Source organism: Bombina bombina, chromosome 10, assembly GCF_027579735.1.
Source record: "Bombina bombina isolate aBomBom1 chromosome 10, aBomBom1.pri, whole genome shotgun sequence".
Lineage (NCBI taxonomy): Eukaryota > Metazoa > Chordata > Amphibia > Anura > Bombinatoridae > Bombina > Bombina bombina.
Genome location: NC_069508.1, coordinates 164269472 through 164289559, shown reverse-complemented (window position 1 = coordinate 164289559; position 20088 = coordinate 164269472). Strand labels below are relative to the sequence as shown.

Sequence of the window (20088 nt, the reverse complement as noted above, 5' to 3'; positions counted from 1 at the left end):
CAGAGCCTGGTGCTGCCGCACTGTTTAACTGGATCTGTTTGTGCTTTTTTACTACAGCTGTTTGATGACAAAATACAAAACTGCAAAGATGATGAACAGAGAAAGGTGAGTACTAGTTCTGTAATTGTATTTACCAGCAGCTAGTTTTTAGGTCTTTGGAGTTGGGACTAATTGGGTTATCGTCTGCTGTATAATTATTACCACTAATTGCGGCGGCTTAGATGGGTGTAGCTGTGGTAGTTTTGTTGTACATTTCTGCAAAAGATTTATAATATAAATGTGCTAGTATAAATGGGGCTATTTGGCCCTAGACCAATGACTGTTGCTGCTTCCCTTTTGTACTTAACTATACTATTTATAATATATCGGCTCTTTTCACGTGTTCCTTGAAGTAGATCCCAGAGCATAACGAAATGCCCACTGGTGTATGTATCTGGCACAAGTTTGGCTTTTACTCGTGCTGTGCCTAAGAACGTCAGCATATCTGTATGCTGTGGGATTATACCCTGCGTGTGTAAAAAGAGCCAATATTGGTCAAATGTAAAATCAGGCATTTAAAACAAAAAAATGGTGTTGGGACCAAGTAGTTCCATATAATAAAAGGATAGTCTAGTCAAAATTAAACTATCACGGTTCAAATAGAGCAGGCAATCTTAAGCAACTTTCTACTTTACTCCTATTAAAACATTTTCTTCTTTCTCTTGCTATCTTAATTTGAAAAAGCAATAATGTAAGCTTAGGAGCCGGCTATTTTTTGGTTCAGCACCTGGGTAGCGCTTGCTCATTGGTGTCTAAATGTAGCCACCAATCAGCAATCACTACCCAGGTGCTAAACAAAAAATGATCCGGCTACTAAGCTTACATTCTTGCGTTTTCAAATAAAGATTGAAAGAGAACAAAGAAAAATTGATAATAGGAGTAAATTAGAAAGTTGCTTAAAATTGCATGCTCTATCTGAATCATGGAATTTTGTAATTTTGACTTGACTGTCCCTTTAATGTTTTAGTGACCTTGTGAGAGTCACCTCTGTATATGATCAACGCACAGGAACCTTCCCTTAGATCCCAGCCTTGTATTGTTAATTAGTTTGTGCATCAGTACAGTTCAGAGGGATGAAATGCTAAATGCCACACAGAGGGAAACTAGAGCATGCAGTGTTAGTCTGGGATAATGGTGACACAAGCCCATCTTCTGTCTTTAGAGGGAAATAGTTCAGGTTCAGTCTCAACATTTTTAATTTTCCTTTATTTCTGCAGAAAATTGAAAATCTCAAAGACACCACATGTGTAAGTTTCAGTACAAATTACGTTTGTGCTTTTTTAATTTATTTATATTTTTTTAAGAAAGCATCAATAAACATTTAGATACTTTTTTTTTTTTTTTTTTTTTTTCCATTCTCTAATCTTAAAGGGACAATTTACTTTTATCACCAATTTTGCTTTGTTCTTTTGGTATTCTTAGTTGAAAGCTAAGCATAGGAGGTTCATATGCTAATTTCTTAGACCTTGAAGGCCGCCTCTAATCTAAATGCATTTTGACAGTTTTTCACCACTAGAGGGCGTTAGTTCATGTGTTTCATATAGATAACATTGAGCTCATGCACGTGAATTTACAGAGCACTGATTGGCTAAATTCCAAGTCTGTCAAAATAACTGAAATAAGGGGGCAGTCTGCAGAGGCTTAGATACAAGGTAATTACAGAGATAAAACATGTAATATTATAACACTGTTGGTTATGCAAAACCGTGGAATGGGTAATTAAGGGATTATCTATCTTTTAAAACAACAAAAATTCTGGTGTTGACTGTTATTTTTAAAACCAGAAGAATATTTTAAAGTAGAATTATAGTTTTACGGCACATCATCTGTGCCACAAAGCAAGTTCCATATTATGAGCCTTTCTCACATGACTGTTACAACACATGGAGAGTAGGACATGCATTGTTACTGCATTGAATTGTGTAACATTAAAGGGACTGTATGCACCAATTTTTTTATAACTGCATGTAATAAACACTACTATAAAGAGTAATATGCACAGATACTGATCTAAAATTCCAGTACAAAACCATTTAAAAACTTACTTAGAAGCTCCAGGTTTAGCTCTGTTAAAAAGGTAACTGGAACACCCACTGCAAGTAGGGAAAAAGCAGACATTCCCCCCTTCCTCTGCATATGAAAAGACCCTTTACATGAACAGGATTAAGCTGGAGTATGTATACATCAGTATTCTCCTAAAACTTTGGGGCTTGGTTAGGAGTCTGAAAATCAGAGCAATGTTATTTAAAAATAAGCAAAACTATAAATTTAAAAAACACGTATGGGCTATATAAATGGATCATCTATAAAACATTTATGCAAAGAAAAATCTAGTCTATAATGTCCCTTTAAACCGTAATAACACACGTTTCTGTCCCTTTAAACCGTAATAAAACATGTTTCTTTATCAACAAGGACATGTTGTACAATAGCCGTACCTTGAGGTTTTGTTTTGCAAGCACAGCATATATTTATACAGTTACAAGAGGAAATAGATATCTTAATGTCTTTACAATGAGAGGACTCTTATTAATCCTCCTCTCTCTGCTTCCCCAGTTGATACAAATTCAGTAGTGTCATGTACACTGCTCTGTATAACTTGTTGTCACTATATAAATAAAGAACGTTATAATAAGTTTCTCTCTTGTTTTACAGAGCATGATAGAGTCCATCAAACACTGTATCGTCTTGCTGCAGATTGCCAAGGTAAACGCTATTTTTTTGTCACTGTCACAAAGGAGACCTGTTATTTTTGTTTATGATGTAATTTAGAAGTAAAAAGGTTTCTACATGAAAAGAAAAGTTCTGAAATTATTTCAAGAGTGTGGACAGAAAGGTTTCCTGATTTGTTAGATGTGGTTTTGATCCTTAAATTTCTCTCTAAATGGCCGAGGAATACAGATCTTTATATAGACAACAAGGAAGTGGAGAATGGCAGTCTGGTTTCTTAAAGGGACAGTAGAGTCAAATCTAAACTTTTATGGTTTAGATAGAGCATGCAGTTTTAAACAAATTTCCAATTTACTTCAAGTATCACATTTGCTTTATCCTTTTGGTACCCTTTGTTGAATGGTAGACCTAAACAGTAGTATGCATGTGTTTTTTTAACAACTTAATTGCAGTAGCATTTGCAACAGTTTATAACACTATGATGTTTCAAAATACTGCTGCCATAGAATACTAAAGACACGTGCATACTCCTGAGCCTCTATGAGCCTATCTAGGTCTACCATTCAACAAAAGATGCCAAAAGAACAAAACAAACTTGTTATTAGAAGTCAATTGGAAACTTGTTTAAACGTACATGCTGTATCTGAATCCTAAAAGTTTAATTTTGATTTTACTGTCCCTTTCCTCAGAGGGAGATTCTCATGCTAACTGGACACATCTGTAACCACTCCTTAAAACAAAAGTCAGAGGCTAAATATAAATCCTAACAAGACACAAACAAAGGTAAAAAAATACTAAATAATGATCAAGTAACTTTATCAGTGTATACTGTAAAAATAAAATCCTCAACATGGGCATACAGTCTCCCAAAAGATACTGTTCTCAGAGACAAAGAAAATATTCTATCCGTAAACCCACAATTTACATGTCTAAAATATAATTTAATGTCCAAATAAAACTGAAGGGAACAACCCTAATAAATGTATCTTAGCCAGTTGTACAGGATATCCTGTCCTGCATTCACACCTATTCTTAAAGGGACAGTATACACCAGTTTCATATAACTGCATGTAATAGGCACTACTATAAAGAATATGCCCAGGTACTGATCTAAAAATCCAGTGTAAAACCTTTTAAAAACTTAGAAGCTCCCAATTTAGAACTGTTGATGAGGTAGTCTGGGACACCCACTGAAAGGGCCTGGGGAAGCAATAAGACCAGACACTCCCCCCCCCCCCCCTTTCCCTGCAGATAAAAAGACAGATAACATAAACAGGAGTCAGCAGTAGTCTGTAAACGCGTGTATACATCTGACACGGTGGGGCTTGGTTAGGAGTCTGACAAATCAGCACAATGTTCTTAAAAAAAATAAGCAAAACTATACATTTTTATAAAAACACTCCCAGATGGGCTTTATAAGTGCATCACCTTCAAAAAATGTGTGCAAAGAAAAATGTTTTGCACAATGTCTGTTTAAGATGTAGTGCAATGAGTGTGTGTAAGAAAAATCAGCAGACAACTGTAATGTGAGGAATGTAAGGAAAAATGATTTAAACCCCCTGATATTTTCAGGCAGTGTGCAAATTCTGTTACTGATTCACTCTGGCACTAAGCTATGAAGTTGCTGCCCTTTTGGCTTTATTAGTTTCTGGGCAGTGTGACATCCCGCGTAGCAGCTGCGGCCTAGACTCTTAGTAAAACGGGATTTTACCTTAATGTGCAGTTTGACTTAAAGGGACACTAAACCCAATTTGTTTTCTTTAATGATTCAGATAGAGCATGCACTTTTAAGCAACTTTCTAATTTACTCCTACTATCAATTTTTATTCGTTCTCTTGCTATCTTTATTTAAAAAGTAGGAATTTAAAGCTTAGGAGCCAGCCCATTTTAGGTTCAGCACCATGGATAGTGCTTGCTTATTGGTGGATACAGTTAGCAAACCAATAAGCAAGCATAACCCAGGTTCTCAGCCAAAAATGGGCCGGCTCTTAAAGGGACAGTCTACACCAGAATTTTTATTGTTTAAAAAAAAATAGATAATCCCTTTATTACCAATTCCCTAGTTTTGCTCAACCAACACAGTTATACAAATACACTTTTTACCTCTGATTACCTTGTATTTAAGCCTCTGCAAACTGCCCCCTTATTTCAGTTCTTTTGACAGACATCCATTTTACCCAATCAGAGCTGGCTCACCTGAACTCCACGTGCATGAGCACAGTGTTATCTATATGACACACATGAACTAACACCCTCTAGTGGTGAAAAACTGTCAAAATGTCATGAGAGAAGAGGCGGCCTTTAAGGGCTTAGAAATTAGGGATCTTTTCCAGATAAGCCCCGCCAAAAAGTTAAGCCCCGCCGCCCCAAAAAACATGATATGAAACTTGTAATATCTGGAAAGATCCAAGACTTTTAAATCAGCCGCTTGCTGTAATGTGGTATGAGAGAAACTGCACGCTTTAGGCAAATTATCCAAAAACGGTTAATTCAATGTAAAATATATGCTTGTACACAAGTAGAACAGAAAATAATCTACAAGTTTACCCTTTGTTTTACAAGAACATGTATCCCAGTGACCACTGCACCAGGCTCTAACAAGTTAAATATAACTTGCAGGTTTTAGAATAAAAGATGCCACACACATACAAAAAAAAAAGAAAACTCTTTTTGTGTTCATTTTAACATAACAAAAAAAACTTATAAAATTCACGCTTCTGGTGGAAGTTAAACACTCTAAAAACTTACAGCTGTCACTTTAATAAAGTTTGGTGTCTCTTACTTGCTGTGTGGTCTGTCACTCGGCACATCAGCTATCAGCCTTCCCAAACTGCTACGCACAAAAGAAAACACGCAGGTGTAAAAGAAAATAAAGCACCTTTCCCAATGTATCCCTCTGCTAGTGTATTTATTACCATAATATCCTAAACACTGCTTAGCCTCTCCTCCCATACTAAGCAGCCTCCCCTTCCTTCTTTTGTTGACTGGAACTCCGGTTGCGTAGCGTGCAGAGCGTGCGTGCATTAATTGGATCTGCTGGCAAAAGTGGCGGGGCTTAACTTTTCCCGCGTGCACTTTTTGCATTACTGGCGGGGCTTATCTGGAAAAGATCCGAAATTAGCATATGAACCTCCTAGGTTGAGCTTTCAACTAAGAATACCAAGAGACCAAAGCAAAATTGGTGATAATAGTAAATTGGAAAATTGTTTAAAATTACATTCTCTATCTGAATCATGAAAGTTTTTTTGGACTAGACTGTCCCTTTAACTTTACATTCCTGCTTTTTAAATAAAGATTGAGAGAAGAGAGAACGAAGAAAAATGAATTAACGGAGTAAATTAGAAAGAAGCTTAAAATTGCATGTTCAATCTGAATCAATAAAGAAAAAAATTGGGTTTAGTGTACCTTTTTAAATGTGTATTTATATAATTGTGTTTTTTTATTTTTTTTATTAATTTCTTAATTTTTTACAAAATGCAGCGAGTCATTTCTGCATTGAAAAAAACAGCCCAATATGTTTTATTACAAATAAAATGTTTTATTACAAATAGGAAGACTGCATTTGCGATATGTGTCCTACAAAACAAGCATAACAGTGACAGAATAGTCTGCATTTCATGAGGCTGATGATTTATCGAAGATTAAAAAAAACAGACTCGCAATAAGTTTTACAGTGTCTGGCGTTTTTTTATTATGTGACCTTCAGGAATACTTTACATGGTTTTAAGCAGGAGTCAGCACTTATTGCCTGAAATGCCTGTCTGTCAAAAGATCTGAGATAAGGAGGCAGTCTATTGGGGATATGTTATAAATAAGGGGGCAGTCTGCAAAAGGCTTTAGATACAAGGTAATTACAGAGGTAAAAATAATATTTCTGGTTATACAAAACTGGGGAGTAAATAAAGGGATTATCTATATTTTTAAACCATAACATTTTTGCTGTTTACTGTCCCTTTACGTTAAAGGGACAGTCTAGGCCAAAATAAACTTTTATGATTCAGATAGAGCATGTAATTTTTTTTTAAATCTTTTATTTATTTCCAGGACCAGTCACAATAACAAACATCTTAAACAGTTAGAATTTTACAATGCTCAATACAGATTTGTCACTCCAACCACCCTGGCATTTTCAATATATTTCCACGGTTTACTTCCTCCATCCTCCTTCCACTTTCTCCATCTCCTAAAATACCGTTAGTAGCCTATCCAAGCCCATATGAGCATTACCCCCCATGCTATCTATTACATTATCTCTTTCCTTCGCTGCTCATCAATTAAGGAGCAAAAAGTCTTATGCCACATTGCGATTTGATGCAAGGTACTCAACAGTCTTAATAATGTGGCAATGGGTTATCCTTATATCATTCAATGTCTTTGCCAAGGAGGTAAGTCTTTGTTTCATGTTATTGGCATCAGAGTCTAAGATTTTGCATTTTCATCACATCCCTTCTCTACTATTTCCAGAGTTCTATTCTTCTTTTACATTCCCCGAGGCGCCCCCCCAGGGTCAGGACCGTCTATCTAATCTGAGTCAATTAGTCGAATACGAGTATGTTATTTAATAATTAAAAAATATTCCACTGTCCCCTAAGTTGGGCTTCAAGGACAAACTCTGAGTTTTTAAATGGGTATATTATTTGTCTCTGATGTAGGAGATTTAGGCTGCAAATCAGGGGTTCCCATTTTTTCAGAAAGTGCTGGGTTCGCTTTGTTACGTCTCCTTGTGTGTCAATCTGTTCATATGTCATTTGTCTTTGTACAGTTATTTTGAGTTGTGTTAGAGTTGGTGGATCGGGTGTCATCCATTGTTTGAGAATAAGTTTTCTAGCCAATAGTATTACGTTATGGATGAATTTAGCGTGGTTCTGTGGATCTGACTGTGAGTGCAGCAAGATCAGCATAGTCATTGTCAGGTCGAATTTTTCCCCTGTAAGTCTCTCCACCCATCTCTGCGTCATTCCCCAGAATTTCTGGAGTCGCGGGCATTGCCATATCATGTGGTTAATGTTAGGGTCAGGATGTGAACATTTTGGGCATAACCCTGATGTCTCAGAACTCCACTTGTGAAACTGTCTAGGTGTTATGTATGCATTGTGTAGTAATTTTGTATGTGATTCCCTGATCTCGTTAGACAATGATGCTTTCCTCACTTTCAGTACACTTTGTTCAATAATTTGATCTGGGGTCAGTTGTCCATGCAGCGTATTCCATTTATTTTGGAGGTGGTCTCTTGTGGTTTTGTTGGGCTTGTTCTGAAGAGCTTTGTAGGTGTGTGAGATTGAGGTCATCCCCCCTCTGTGCAGTGTCAGTAGTCTGTAAATTTCACAATTAGTGTCTGGCAAGTCCCCTGCCCTTAAGAGGCCTTGTATATAGTGTCTACTCTGTAGGAAAGCAAAATGATGTTGGTTGGGCAAGTTAAAGTCTGTTTGTATCTCGACAAACGGTCTAACTGTTTTCTGATCTGCTGATAGCATCTGTCTTATGGTAGTTAGTCCCCAGCCCTCCCATTGTTTGAATGGTTTGGTAGTAAAACCCGCCTGGAAGTCTGGGTTACCCCTTAGTGGAAGGTATGTAGTGTGCCTGTTTGAGAGTCCAAGAGCTTTGCATATCTTCCTCCACGCCAACAAAGGGTGTAGGAAGAGGGCGGTAGTGCCCACCGCCCCTTCAATTTGTGCACGGGTCATGTGTGGAAGCATTTTCAAGGACCACGGGGTGATAAGTTCTTCTTCTAATTTAAGATTAGTGAAGGTGCTTCTATCTAAAAGCCAATCCATTGCATATTTAGCTAGGGCAGCCCAATTATAATGCTCTATGTTTGGAAGTCCAAACCCTCCCATCTCCGGTGTACAGGTCATTTTTGTGAAGCTTATTCTGTGTTTTTTCCCTTTCCATAAGAATTGAAGGATGTCTCTATTCAGTGTGAGGAGATCTTGTTTGTGCATGAGCTCTGGTAACATTTGAATGGTGTAGAGTAATTTGGGAAAGAGAATCATTTTAATTAATCCTACTCTTCCCGACAGTGTTAGTGTTAGTGCTGACCAGGTCACCAATGTACATCTTAGACCTTTAAGTAAGGGTTTGAAGTTTAAGTCATACCACTGCCTGGGATCCCTAGCCAAAGTGATACCTAAGTACTTGAAGGTATTAGTAATGATTTTGAAATTGTCCTGAAGCGGAACAGTAGGGTTTTTATTATGTAGCCAAAGTAGCTCTGATTTTTCTTTGTTAATACAGTATCCCGATATTTGTCCAAATTCAGTGATAATGCGCATGATATTGGGGATGTTATTCCTAGGGTCTTTCATGTATAGAATCATGTCATCCGCAAAGAGTGAGATATGCATGGTTTCTTTGCCTATAGTCAGTCCCTCCATATCTTTTCTAAGCTTAACTGCTAGTGGTTCTAACGCAAGGTCAAAGAGGAGCGGCGACAGGGGGCAGCCCTGCCTCGTGCCTCGCTCCAGGGAAAATACCCTAGAAGGAGTACCGTTAACTAGGATCGCTGCTCTAGGATCAGTGTAAATGGCGTGTATGGCTGTCATAAAGTCACCCCTTATGTCAAATTTTTCCAATGTGGTAAATAGATGGTCCCATAATATCTTGTCGAACGCTTTTTCAGCGTCCACAAGTATTAGGCAGGCTTCTCCCCTTTCTGTCTCTCGGTCTTGGTTCTTTAGTCCCCAATAGTAAGTTAGTATGGATTGTAGCTTTCTCATATTTTTCACTGATGATCTGCCTTTTACAAATCCCGTCTGGTCGTCGTGTATCAGTGAGGGTAAGATTTCTGTCAGTCTATTGGCCAGTATTTTCGTGAACAGTTTGTAGTCAGAATTAAGAAGGGATATTGGTCGGTATGAAGATGTCAGTAGGGGGTCTCTGTCTGGTTTGGGTATTACTGTCACGTTCGCTTCCGAAAATCTGCTAGTTAGGTTAGCTCTTCCCTCTCTAATTGTATTGAAGAGCAATGTGAGCGTCTCCGCTGTTTCCCCTTTAATCATTTTATAAAATTCCCCTGGTAGTCCGTCAGGGCCAGGGGTCTTTTCCAAGGGTAATGACTCGATAGATTTAATAACTTCTTGTGAGCTGATTGGGGCATTGAGTTTTTGGAGCTGTTCTTCGGTCACCTTCGGGAGGTTTATGTCTTTCCAGAAATTCAGTTTTTGGTCATTGGGTATTGTTTGGGCGCTGTATAGGTTAGAGTAGTAGTTTATGAATGCTTCATGTATGTCCTTCTCCTGCGTTAGTAGTTTACTCTTTTCTCTAAGGGCTGTTATGTAGTTTGGTTTTCTATCTAGCTTGGTAACCCTCGCTAGTAGTTTCCCCGTGCGATTCCCATAGCGATAGAATTTCGCCTGCATGTGATCCTGAGCCCTCACTGATGTCTGGATGAGGTGTGTGTCTCTAAGTTGCTTAGTATCTCTGTATTTAATTCTATTATGTTCTGTCGGGTATCTCAGATACTGGTTTCTAGCATTTAAAAGCTGGCGTAACAGCAGCTCTCCCTTTCGTTTGTAGGTTGCAGTCATTTTAATTGTATATCCCGTCACCACTCCCCTCAGCACTGCTTTTGCAGCCTCCCAGAACAGTGAAATGTTGGTCATGTGTTGGGCATTGAGGTTTTTGTATGCTAACCATTCCCCTATTAGGTGACCTCTCAGGTTCGTGTCATGGTATAGATGTGTGGGGAATCTCCACCTACATGCCTTTCTGTGAGGTGTGTTTGTGTGCAGCTCTAATGTGACTGGGGCATGATCCGAGATGGTTATGGGGTCTATTCTCACCTCCCCAATTCTAGGACAAAGCTGTTTCGACACTAGAAAGTAATCTATGCGGGATAGTGTGGTTTTTGATGGGTGTGCGCATGTATAGTCTCTTGCTTCTGGGTTTCTTTCCCTCCATACATCCAGCAGAGCTAGGGTGCTCCCAAAGTGTTTAATAATTAGAGTTTCTCTTTTAGATTCTTTCCAATGGTGCGTGTGTTGTGTGATACTATTAGGATCACGGAATCTATCCGCTGGTGTGTAGGGAGCGATGTTATAATCTCCTCCTGCTATGATGGGGAGGTCTGAGAAGTGAATGAGCTTAGTGTGTAGGAGGTTAAGGAATTCTCTTTTCCTTGTCTGGGGGCCATATATTCCACATAAAACCACACTGAGCGATTCCAATTGAACCTTAGCTATCAGATATCTGCCCTCTATATCAGATACCGTTTGTAGAGTGGTGTATTGTAACCCCTTACGAAACAACATTGCCACACCTCTCGCCCTTTTCCCCTCATATGGTGTGTACAGGACTTCCCCCACCCATCCCTGCTTCAGTTTTTGGTGCTCTATTTGTGATAGATGAGTCTCTTCTAAAATTGCAATGTCAGTTTTTTTTGTTTTAAGCTGTTTCAGAATCGCCTTTCTTTTGATTGGTGAGGTTATTCCTCCCACATTCCATGTGGTGATCCTCATCCTAGCGTTTTATTGACCTAACTTTGGTTTCTTGTTGGCTTCAGTCGCAGATGTGTGGTGTGTTATGTTAGATATAGTTGTGTGGGAGTAGTGAGGTACGTTTTACTTACTCGTTTGTGCAGTCTCCCAGGTCTGTCCCTTTTTTTTTTTTTGTGTTCCCCTAGGGTGGCGCCTCGAGGCTGGTTCGATCTGTCTATTTCTCTTCAACAATAACAACAGCTGCAGTATTCTTTGCAATAAAACACTGAAATAAAACACTTAAATACTTAAATACCTAAACAATAAAACAGAACAAAGAATCAAGAAGTGTCCCCCCCCCCCCCCACATTGTAAAGGATATAAGTTAACTTGTCTTAGTCTTCAAGTTGCGTTAATATTGTTAAGTTCGTTTCTTCTGTGATCTCGGCAACAGCTTTCATCTGTCTGAGGTTGAAGGGCGATTTTCACGATCCCGTGACAGTTCTTGTTTGCTTTCCCTCTGTAAGTGTAACCTGAGTTGGTTTGGTGAATCAAAGTACAGGGGACCATTGGTTGTTTGTAGACGTAGTCTCGCTGGATACAGAAGGGCTGCTGGTCTTCCTTGTTCCATAAGTTGCTTACAGTAAGGCGTGAATTCTTTCCTTTTGGCTGCTACTGCTGCAGAATAGTCTTGAAACAGGTATATTTTCCTGCCTTCGAATTCCAACTGCGGGGCTTTTCTGTATGCTTGTAGAATTGCTACTTTTGCCTTGAAATTGAGATATTTGACCATAATCTGTCTTGATTGTTGATTATTGTCACTTATCTTCCTTTGGTCTCCAATCCTATGGGCTCTCTCTACAGTGTATGGCAGGTGTGCTTGCGGGATATGGAGCATCTTTGGCAGTGTGTTTTCTGCAAATTCTATTAGTTGTGATCCTGGGAGGGATTCTGGGATTCCTACTATTCGCAGGTTATTTCTTCTTGACCTGTTCTCCAGGTCGTCAATTTTCGCCCACAGTCTTTCATTTTGCTGCTGCAATGTTTGAATATTGGCCTCAGCTTCTCTATGGCGGGTTTCCCCCTCTGCCACCCTTTGTTCTACTTGTGTTAGCCTCCCATTAAATGATTTAACTTCAGTTGTTAATGAGTCCATCCCTGTTTGTAATTGTTCAATTTTTGGTAAGAAAAGTGCTGATATTTGGGAAACAATTGGATGGGGGTCCACAGGGTTAGCATGCTGCGTGTCTTCTGTGTCCACGTGGAGCTGTGATGTTTCTGCTTGAGTTTTTTTCTTATCAGCGCTTTTAAGCCTTCCTGCCATTATTCCTGTTTTCTTATTAAAGGAAATGTAGTATTTTTGCATGCAGCTTTAAATATGTTTGCCGTTGCTTCTCAGTAGGTCAGGCCTCTGATGTGGTACTCCACACCTAAGCACCTTCTGTTCAAAGCTTATTTGTTCACAAATTGGTATCAGAACTAAGAGGATCGTTTGCGATGGGTGGGTTGGGGGGGAGCTGGGCTTGACCCCCTAGCCCTGCATGTTTAGAGTGTTCTGTTCCTAATTGGGGGTATAGTCTTGCTAGGGCTTATATTGGTTTTGTTGGCGATCTCCCTTTTCCAGGAAACCTATCTTATTGCTTTTCGTTTTGGTAACCTATAGCGTATGTGGGTCTGTGGTGATCACGTTAGGTATTTGCTTTTCCTTATCAGGGACTCAATATACTATGTCCTGTAGTTTGGGGGCTCCCCGCAGTCTTTTCCTGTTTATTTAAGCTTATCTTTGTTGTCAGGTGAGTTGCGGCTTTAACTGTCACTTTGCCTCTAATACTAGGTGTCAGGCGTAAGGAGACAAGATGGCGGCGTTCCCGCCGTTAGTCTGGCGTTAGGTTTCAGACCTCTCAGTGTCTTATAGCATGCCCCGGGCTCTTACCGGGGGTGTAATCGTCCGATTCTGACCACCCGTTTCAGGCTGGAGGGTTGCTTGCCGTCCGTTCCCAACCGGTTAGTCTAGCGGGTGGGAGCGCGGCTCGCTCCGGTTTCGTCTGTCTATTTACTTCTGCAGCGGGGGAGTCTGATGACTGACTCCTTGCTGAGAATTATCCCGGCAGTAGTAGTGTCCTCTGCCAAGGGGTATCAGTGTTTTCTGGTGGCACTTTTGCGGTGTAACTCGAGTTTGAGTATTAGTAGCAGCGGAGCTTTTTCTTTTGCGTCCACACTCTGTGCCCTCCCACCGGAAGATCAGAGCATGTAATTTTAAACAATTTTCCAATTAACTTTTATCACCAATTTTGCTTTGTTCTCTTGGTATTCTTAGTTGAAAGCTTAACCTAGGAGGTTCATATGCTAATTTCTTAGACCATGAAGGCCGCCTCTTTTCAGAATGCATTTTAGCAGTTTTTCACCACTAGAGGGTGTTAGTTAATGTATTTCATATAGATAACACTGTGCTTGTGCACGTGAAGTTATCTGGGAGCAGGAACTGATTGGCTAAACTGCAAGTCTGTCAAAAGAACTGAAATAAAGGGGCAGTTTGCAGAGGCTTAGATACAAGATAATCACAGAGGTAAAAAGTATATTAATATAACTGTGTTGGTTATGTAAAACTGGGGAATGGGTAATAAAGGGATAATCTATCTTTTAAAACAATAAAAATTCTGGTGTAGGCTGTCCCTTTAATGCTTTTCATTTATATGGAGGCCTTACCACAGTATTTGCCCCAACCATACATCTGTTATTGGGATATGGGCGGTACACAGTGTACTGTACCTGCGTATGGTTAGAGTGCATATTGTCATTTACAGTTTTTTTGTGGCTTTGTCACATTTTGTGCAGATTTAGTGCAAGTCAGCAAACAAAGGTTAATAATTACAGATAGAATTAGGCTTAGCCTGCTTAGAGAGTTCTTGTTTCTCCCAGTGTATTAACCCTTTAATAGCAGTTGCTTATATATTTCTTGGTTTGAAAAAGTAAATACTTGGTGCTCATATTTTGTATCCTTATTTTTATGTATAATTTAGAGTTACAGTTAGCGTTTCTGACTGTGGAATAGCGTTTAATTCTCTCTTGTTGTTATATCCATGTTCTGTGTGTAATTCTCACTCACAGCTGTAAACTGTGAACACACTGTATGTGAGAATCCACACTCTTCTGCCTCGTAATTATTGGAGTTAAAAAAAATGTCTTTAAATGTCATGACGCAATACCGCCCCCTGCGGTTGTGGCGCATCACCTATTGTTCAACAGTTATTTCACCAGCAGATAGAATTGAAGACACAGTACAGTTCTTAAAGGGACAGTCTAGTCCAAAAAAAACTCATGATTCAGATAGGGCATGTAATTTTAAACAATTTTCCAATTTACTTTTATCATCAATTTTTCTTTGTTCTCTTGGTATTCTTAGTTGAAAGCTTAACTTAGGAGGTTCATATGCTAATTTCTTAGACCTTGAAGGCCACCTCTTAAGAATGCATTTTATCAGGTTTTTCACCACTAGAGGGTGTTAGTTCATGTTTTTCATATAGATAACACTGTGCTTGTGCACATGAAGTTACCTGGGAGCCATCACTGATTGGCTAAACTGCAAGTCTGTCAAAAGAACAAATAAAGGGGCAGTCTGCAGAGGCTTAGATACAAGATAATCACAGAGGTAAAAAATATATAAATATAATTGTGTTGGTTATGCAAAACTAGGGCATGGGTAAACAAGGGATTATCTATCTTTTAAAACAATACCAATTCTGGTGTAGACTGTCCCTTTAATCGCCTGTTTTTAGCACTCTCTAGAGACACATTTTGAGGAAACATTAAGGAACATAATTGTAATATATACCTACCAAGAAATGCACAGATTAGCATGTTAATCTTTTAGCTGAGGTTTAAATTCTGAACATTATGGTTGGGATAGCTTAGAAGGAGAGAATTCTGTGTTTCTCCAAGTACACTAAATGTCCTGTCAGCCTTTTGAAGGAGATGGTGGAACTTCGCCATCCTGCCGTCCTGTACAAGACTGCAGATAAGGGGTATCTGACAAAATAATATCTTTGATAATATTTAATAAAGGAAACGTTTCCAGTCACTGAAGATTTGCAAAGCATGTTATGTAAAGGTGTGCCATATGTCCACTGCACACATCTACAAGTGTTCAGGCCTCCACCACTCATGTTCCTCCATATGTCCACAAATCTGACAGATGTGACTTTTATCATGAATTGTACGCGAGTGATGGAGGAGTAGAGGGCAAGAGAACTGAGAACTTTCTCACAGAGAATGGAATAATATTGGTACATGAAAGTTTCCTGTAATAAAGAAGCCACATCACTTTATCTGCTCTATTGACAAAATTGCACAGTCTTGAAGTAAAAGCTAAAGCCGATGAATCTCAGAAGACTAATGAACGTTGGGTTGTTCTTCAACCACTCACTGTGTCATTACTAGAGAAGGGTCATGGTTTTTACACAAAGTTAAAAATTGTGACCATGATGACCTTGTGAAATCCTGGTCAGACTCTGGTAAAGGCAAACCTTAATAGGGTCATTACTCTGTCATACATGGTACTAAACCTTAATGCGGCATTTCCATACACACAACAGTGGGTCATGTTTTCATCTTTCTATTAAATAAAGGCTGCATAGTCTTGCGCTGTCGGTAAGACCAAACCAATAAAATGTCAGTTGATCAGGCCGCTCACGTGGTAACTCAGAAGACAGGCAATTTTAATTGCTGTACTACATTTAGACTAGATTAGCAAAAGGGCTCATGATGATTTTTTTCCCTTAGTTGAAGACTGATATATAAACCGTCTCATCCCAAACTTTATCCAGGTTACAGATTGGTCTGAAGCAGGATAATGTCATAAAGTTTTACGCTAATTAACAGTAGACGGCATTAAGGGGCAGTAGGTCCGGATTTAGAGGGAAGCAAACTGGGGAGACTTTATTTTTTATAAAGTGTGATCATCTGAATAAAAAAATAAAGCTGCACTTATTTTTTTATCCTTTTCCTCTTGAAAAAACAAAAACAAATTAAAAGGCAGATGTTTTCCAAAACAGATTAAAAACGTGTTTTTGGCAAAATACTTTATCTATAGCACACTATCAAATGTGTTTCGCACAGGAGATCTGTTTTTTTTTTTCAATTATTTTTTTTTACACAGTAATAATGTAAATTACCTTCAGCAGAAATGGCAGAGGGACAATACAGTACAGGAACTCAAACTCATATAAAAGGATAATGGCCCACTAGATATCACATGGGTAATAAAATCAAATTACTTATTGTTACTGTTAACAACCTATTTTATTGACAACTATGCTTTATGTAGTGTAATGTAAGCTATTAAGACACATGGTACAAAACAAAGGGTCACATGAGGTCACTGAGGACCTGGGAAGTACACACCGCTCCATTAGTGAAAGATGAACACCACTAGTCAGTATCCATTAGCAGCATCTCCTTGTTCCTTCACTCCTCGTACAGCTGCCGGCATAGTCTGTTCCTTCCTCATTCACTGCTGCTGCTAAAACCTCTGGTTAATGCTCCAGCTGAAGGGCAAACATTTGCTGGTATGGGGAGGGGGGATACTTATGTCACCTGTCCTACAGGTCACTGACGCAGTATGTCGAAGACATTTAATCCTTTACATGCCAAGAAATTAATCTGCCAATGTAGCTGGTGAGGAAAATGCTGTTTATATTTTGTTGTTTTCTTGGAACATCTAATTCAACGGTCAATCACTATCCTTTAGAAAAATGTATCAAATGATGTATCTACTCATAGACTTTAAAGGGACAGTCGAGTCCAAAAAAAACTTTCATGATTTAAATAGGGCATGCTTTGTTCTCTTGGTATTCTTAGTTAAAAGCTAAACTTAGGATGTTCATATGCTAATTTCTTAGTCCTTGAAGGCCGCCTCTTATCTGAATGCATTTTGACAGTTTTTCAGGTTTTTCTCCACTAGAGGGCATTAGTTCATGTGTTTCATATATATTACATTGAGCTCATGCACATGAAGTTACCTACGAGTGAGCACTGATGGGCTAAAATCCAAGTCTGTCAAAAGAACTGAAATAAGGGGCAGTCTGCAGAAGCTTAGATATAAGGTAATTACAGAGGTAAAAAGTAGGGTTGCACCGATACTAGTATCGGTACCGATACCAAGTACTTGTACTTGTGAAAATGCACCGATACTTAAACCGATACCTCCAGATCTTACCCATACGCCATTTTGTGGCGTTTTTTTCAAACTTCATGTTCCCGTTTCATTTTAATCTGGAGTGGAGGCTTAACTAAAAAATTATTCACCTCTGTTTTGCCAATAAAAATTGCTATTATTTGTATTATTGTACGTCTGAGAGCAGTGCTCCAAAAGCTGCTACTATACATCTGGAAGCTTACCTGGGAGAGATCACTGTACCTCATTCAGACAAACCCTGAAGTACTGGGCAGTTAATAAACAGATTTAATGGCCCAAAAATATCTTTCTGCCCCATGCAGTAGTGTGGAAAGTGAATGACTGTTCAGCTTAGCGTCAAACGTTCTTACTGATAAAAGAAACAGACTTATAGCTGAACATGCAGATATGCTTCTGTTCCTTAAAAAGAACTTGCCGCTAACTTTTGAAAAATGTTTTGCTAGATTGTCTGTTATACTGCTAGTTCTCATCTTACAAAATTATGCTCAAAACATACTGTACTCTGAGGAACATCCTTAGCTTATATAAGCTAATATTAAGTTAATTTCTATGAACACTCATCCTACAATTATAGGACTAGATTTAGATTACATTTGGTCGGTAAGCTTTACCAATGATCTCATTACATGTCCAACTCCATTAAAGTCTATGGAGTTGGAAATGTGAACAGATCATTGGTAAAGCTTACCAGTCAATGTAATCTATCCCATAGTGTTGTTCCCCATGATAAAACAGTGCACTGTTATATTTTTAACTGTATTGCACTTGGTTGTGATTTTACATTTATGTATTGTTGTTGTTATTAATATATTTTATTGTAATATTTTTATTTATAAACATGTTCTTTGAAATGTCTTAGTTTTTACAACATTGTGACAACAAGCAAATAAAACTTATTTCATAATGTCTTTTGAGTTACAGTTCTTCATAATTATAAAGACGTTATCTTAAATCATTAGTCTGTATTGTGCTTGAGAAACTGTCACATGACATTTAAAATAAAAAAAAAAGTATCGGTAATTAGTATCGGTGAGTATTTGAAAAAAAGTATTGGTACTTGTACTAGGTTTTAAAAAAATGGTATTGGTGCAACCCTAGTAAAAAGTATATTAATATAACAGTGTTGGTTATGCTAAACTGGGGAATGTGTAATAAAGGGATTATCTATCTTTTTAAACAACAAAGATTCTGGTGTTGACTGTCCCTTTTGATGGCGTTTTCAGATGAAAATCAGTAGATGTGTTATTTAGTTATTTATAAGTGTCTACTTATCGTTCTCAGTGAGAAGTAATTTAGGGGACATTTAAAGCATTCTGCTCTTTAAAGAACAGCAATTAAATATACTAACGTTCTTTATGAAGGACATTTAAGTAAAATCTATTTGTATAGAAACTAGCAGCGATTAAAATGCTTTCCTAATGATATAAAATGCTGGAATTATGCTTATTGGCTGGTATAGTCAGCTCCCACAACTGCACAAGCTTGAAAAAAGTAGATTTATTCAGCACTTATTTATTTTTTAACCATTAAACATATTTAGATGCAGCCAGATTTTTTGTTAAAATCCACATATAGAAAAAAATTAACAGCCAGGCTATTACTTCGGGAACCAGAAGGTCGGACATTTAGGTGAACAGTCTGCGGAGGTGATGAGCAGTTGTCCTGAAGCTCAAATCTGCTGGCGTTTAACTGCAATAACACCTTTGTTTAATACCTCCTCTTTATATGTTATGTGCTTGTTTAACCTATTAAATTGGTCCCTAGCTGTTTGTATATTGGAGCGGCCATTGCTGCTGCTAATGAACTTGTATAACTCCCCTGATGTTAAAAGGACACTTAACCCACATTTTTTTTTCTTTTGTGATTCAGATAGAGCATGCAATTTTAAGCAACTTTCTAATTTACTTCATTCTCTTGATTTCTTTATTTGAAAAGCAAGAATGTAAGTTTAGATGCCGTCTCATTTTTGGTGATCAACCTGGGTTGCTCTTGCTGATTGGTGAATAAATTCACCCACCAATAAACAAGTGCTATCCAGGGTCTGAACCAAAAATTGGTTGGCTCCTTAGCTTAGATGGCTTTTTGTTTTCTTCAAATAAAGATAGCAAGAGAACGAAGAAAATTTGATAATAGGAGTAAATTAGAAAGTTGCTTAAAATTGCATGCTCTATCTGAATCGCGAAAAAAAATATATATTGGGTTCAGTGTCCCTTTAAGCTATGTGGCTGTGTACCGATGCAGTGTGTATTGACTGTGTGTTTATGGATATAATAACTAAAGGGAACTGGTAAAGCCAGATTCCTGTTAATAAAGCAAGTGAAGAGAATTGTTAATGTTTCACTTTTGCACAGAAATAAGTCAGTGGTGCAAACTGCTGAGTTACTGTCTGCAGCTGCTCACTACTAGTATGGTAGCTGTTCTACTTGTCCGAAATGTGACTGCATGTTCATTGTCTTAACGTTTGTTTTCTTAAGGACCAAACTAACGAGGACAAGCACGCTGATGGACTTATAGTAAGTTTCACCTAATGTTATACTTTATTCCTGCAGAATCGATCTGACCTCCGACTTCAGCCTTCTGGTTCTCCTGTGATTTCAATCTTTCTTCTCCTTTTCAGACTATTCATTTCTGTAAAATCACCACTGATCTGTTCCACACACTAACGAATACAGATTTGTGCTGGTTGTTCCTTCATTTATAAAGTAGATAACGTTCGTCCCTGCGTTTTTCTCGATCTTGCTGCCCTTTACATTGATTTAATTAGTCCTGTCT

At 38.3% G+C, this 20088-nt stretch overlaps 1 protein-coding gene across 5 annotated transcripts in view; it reads left to right on the top strand.

Moving 5' to 3' along the window:
- The window catches only part of OSBPL9 (oxysterol binding protein like 9), a 253106-nt gene that overhangs the window by 160519 nt on the left and 72499 nt on the right, over positions 1 to 20088 (top strand). For 4 of the 5 annotated variants that reach the window (XM_053693484.1, XM_053693488.1, XM_053693487.1 and 1 more), the window contains 4 exons: positions 58 to 105; positions 1257 to 1286; positions 2695 to 2745; positions 19791 to 19829. In XM_053693484.1, the coding sequence (XP_053549459.1) occupies positions 58 to 105; positions 1257 to 1286; positions 2695 to 2745; positions 19791 to 19829 (168 nt within the window). The remainder of the gene's footprint in view (positions 1 to 57; positions 106 to 1256; positions 1287 to 2694; positions 2746 to 19790; positions 19830 to 20088) is intronic. The other variant, XM_053693485.1, reaches the window with a different exon arrangement.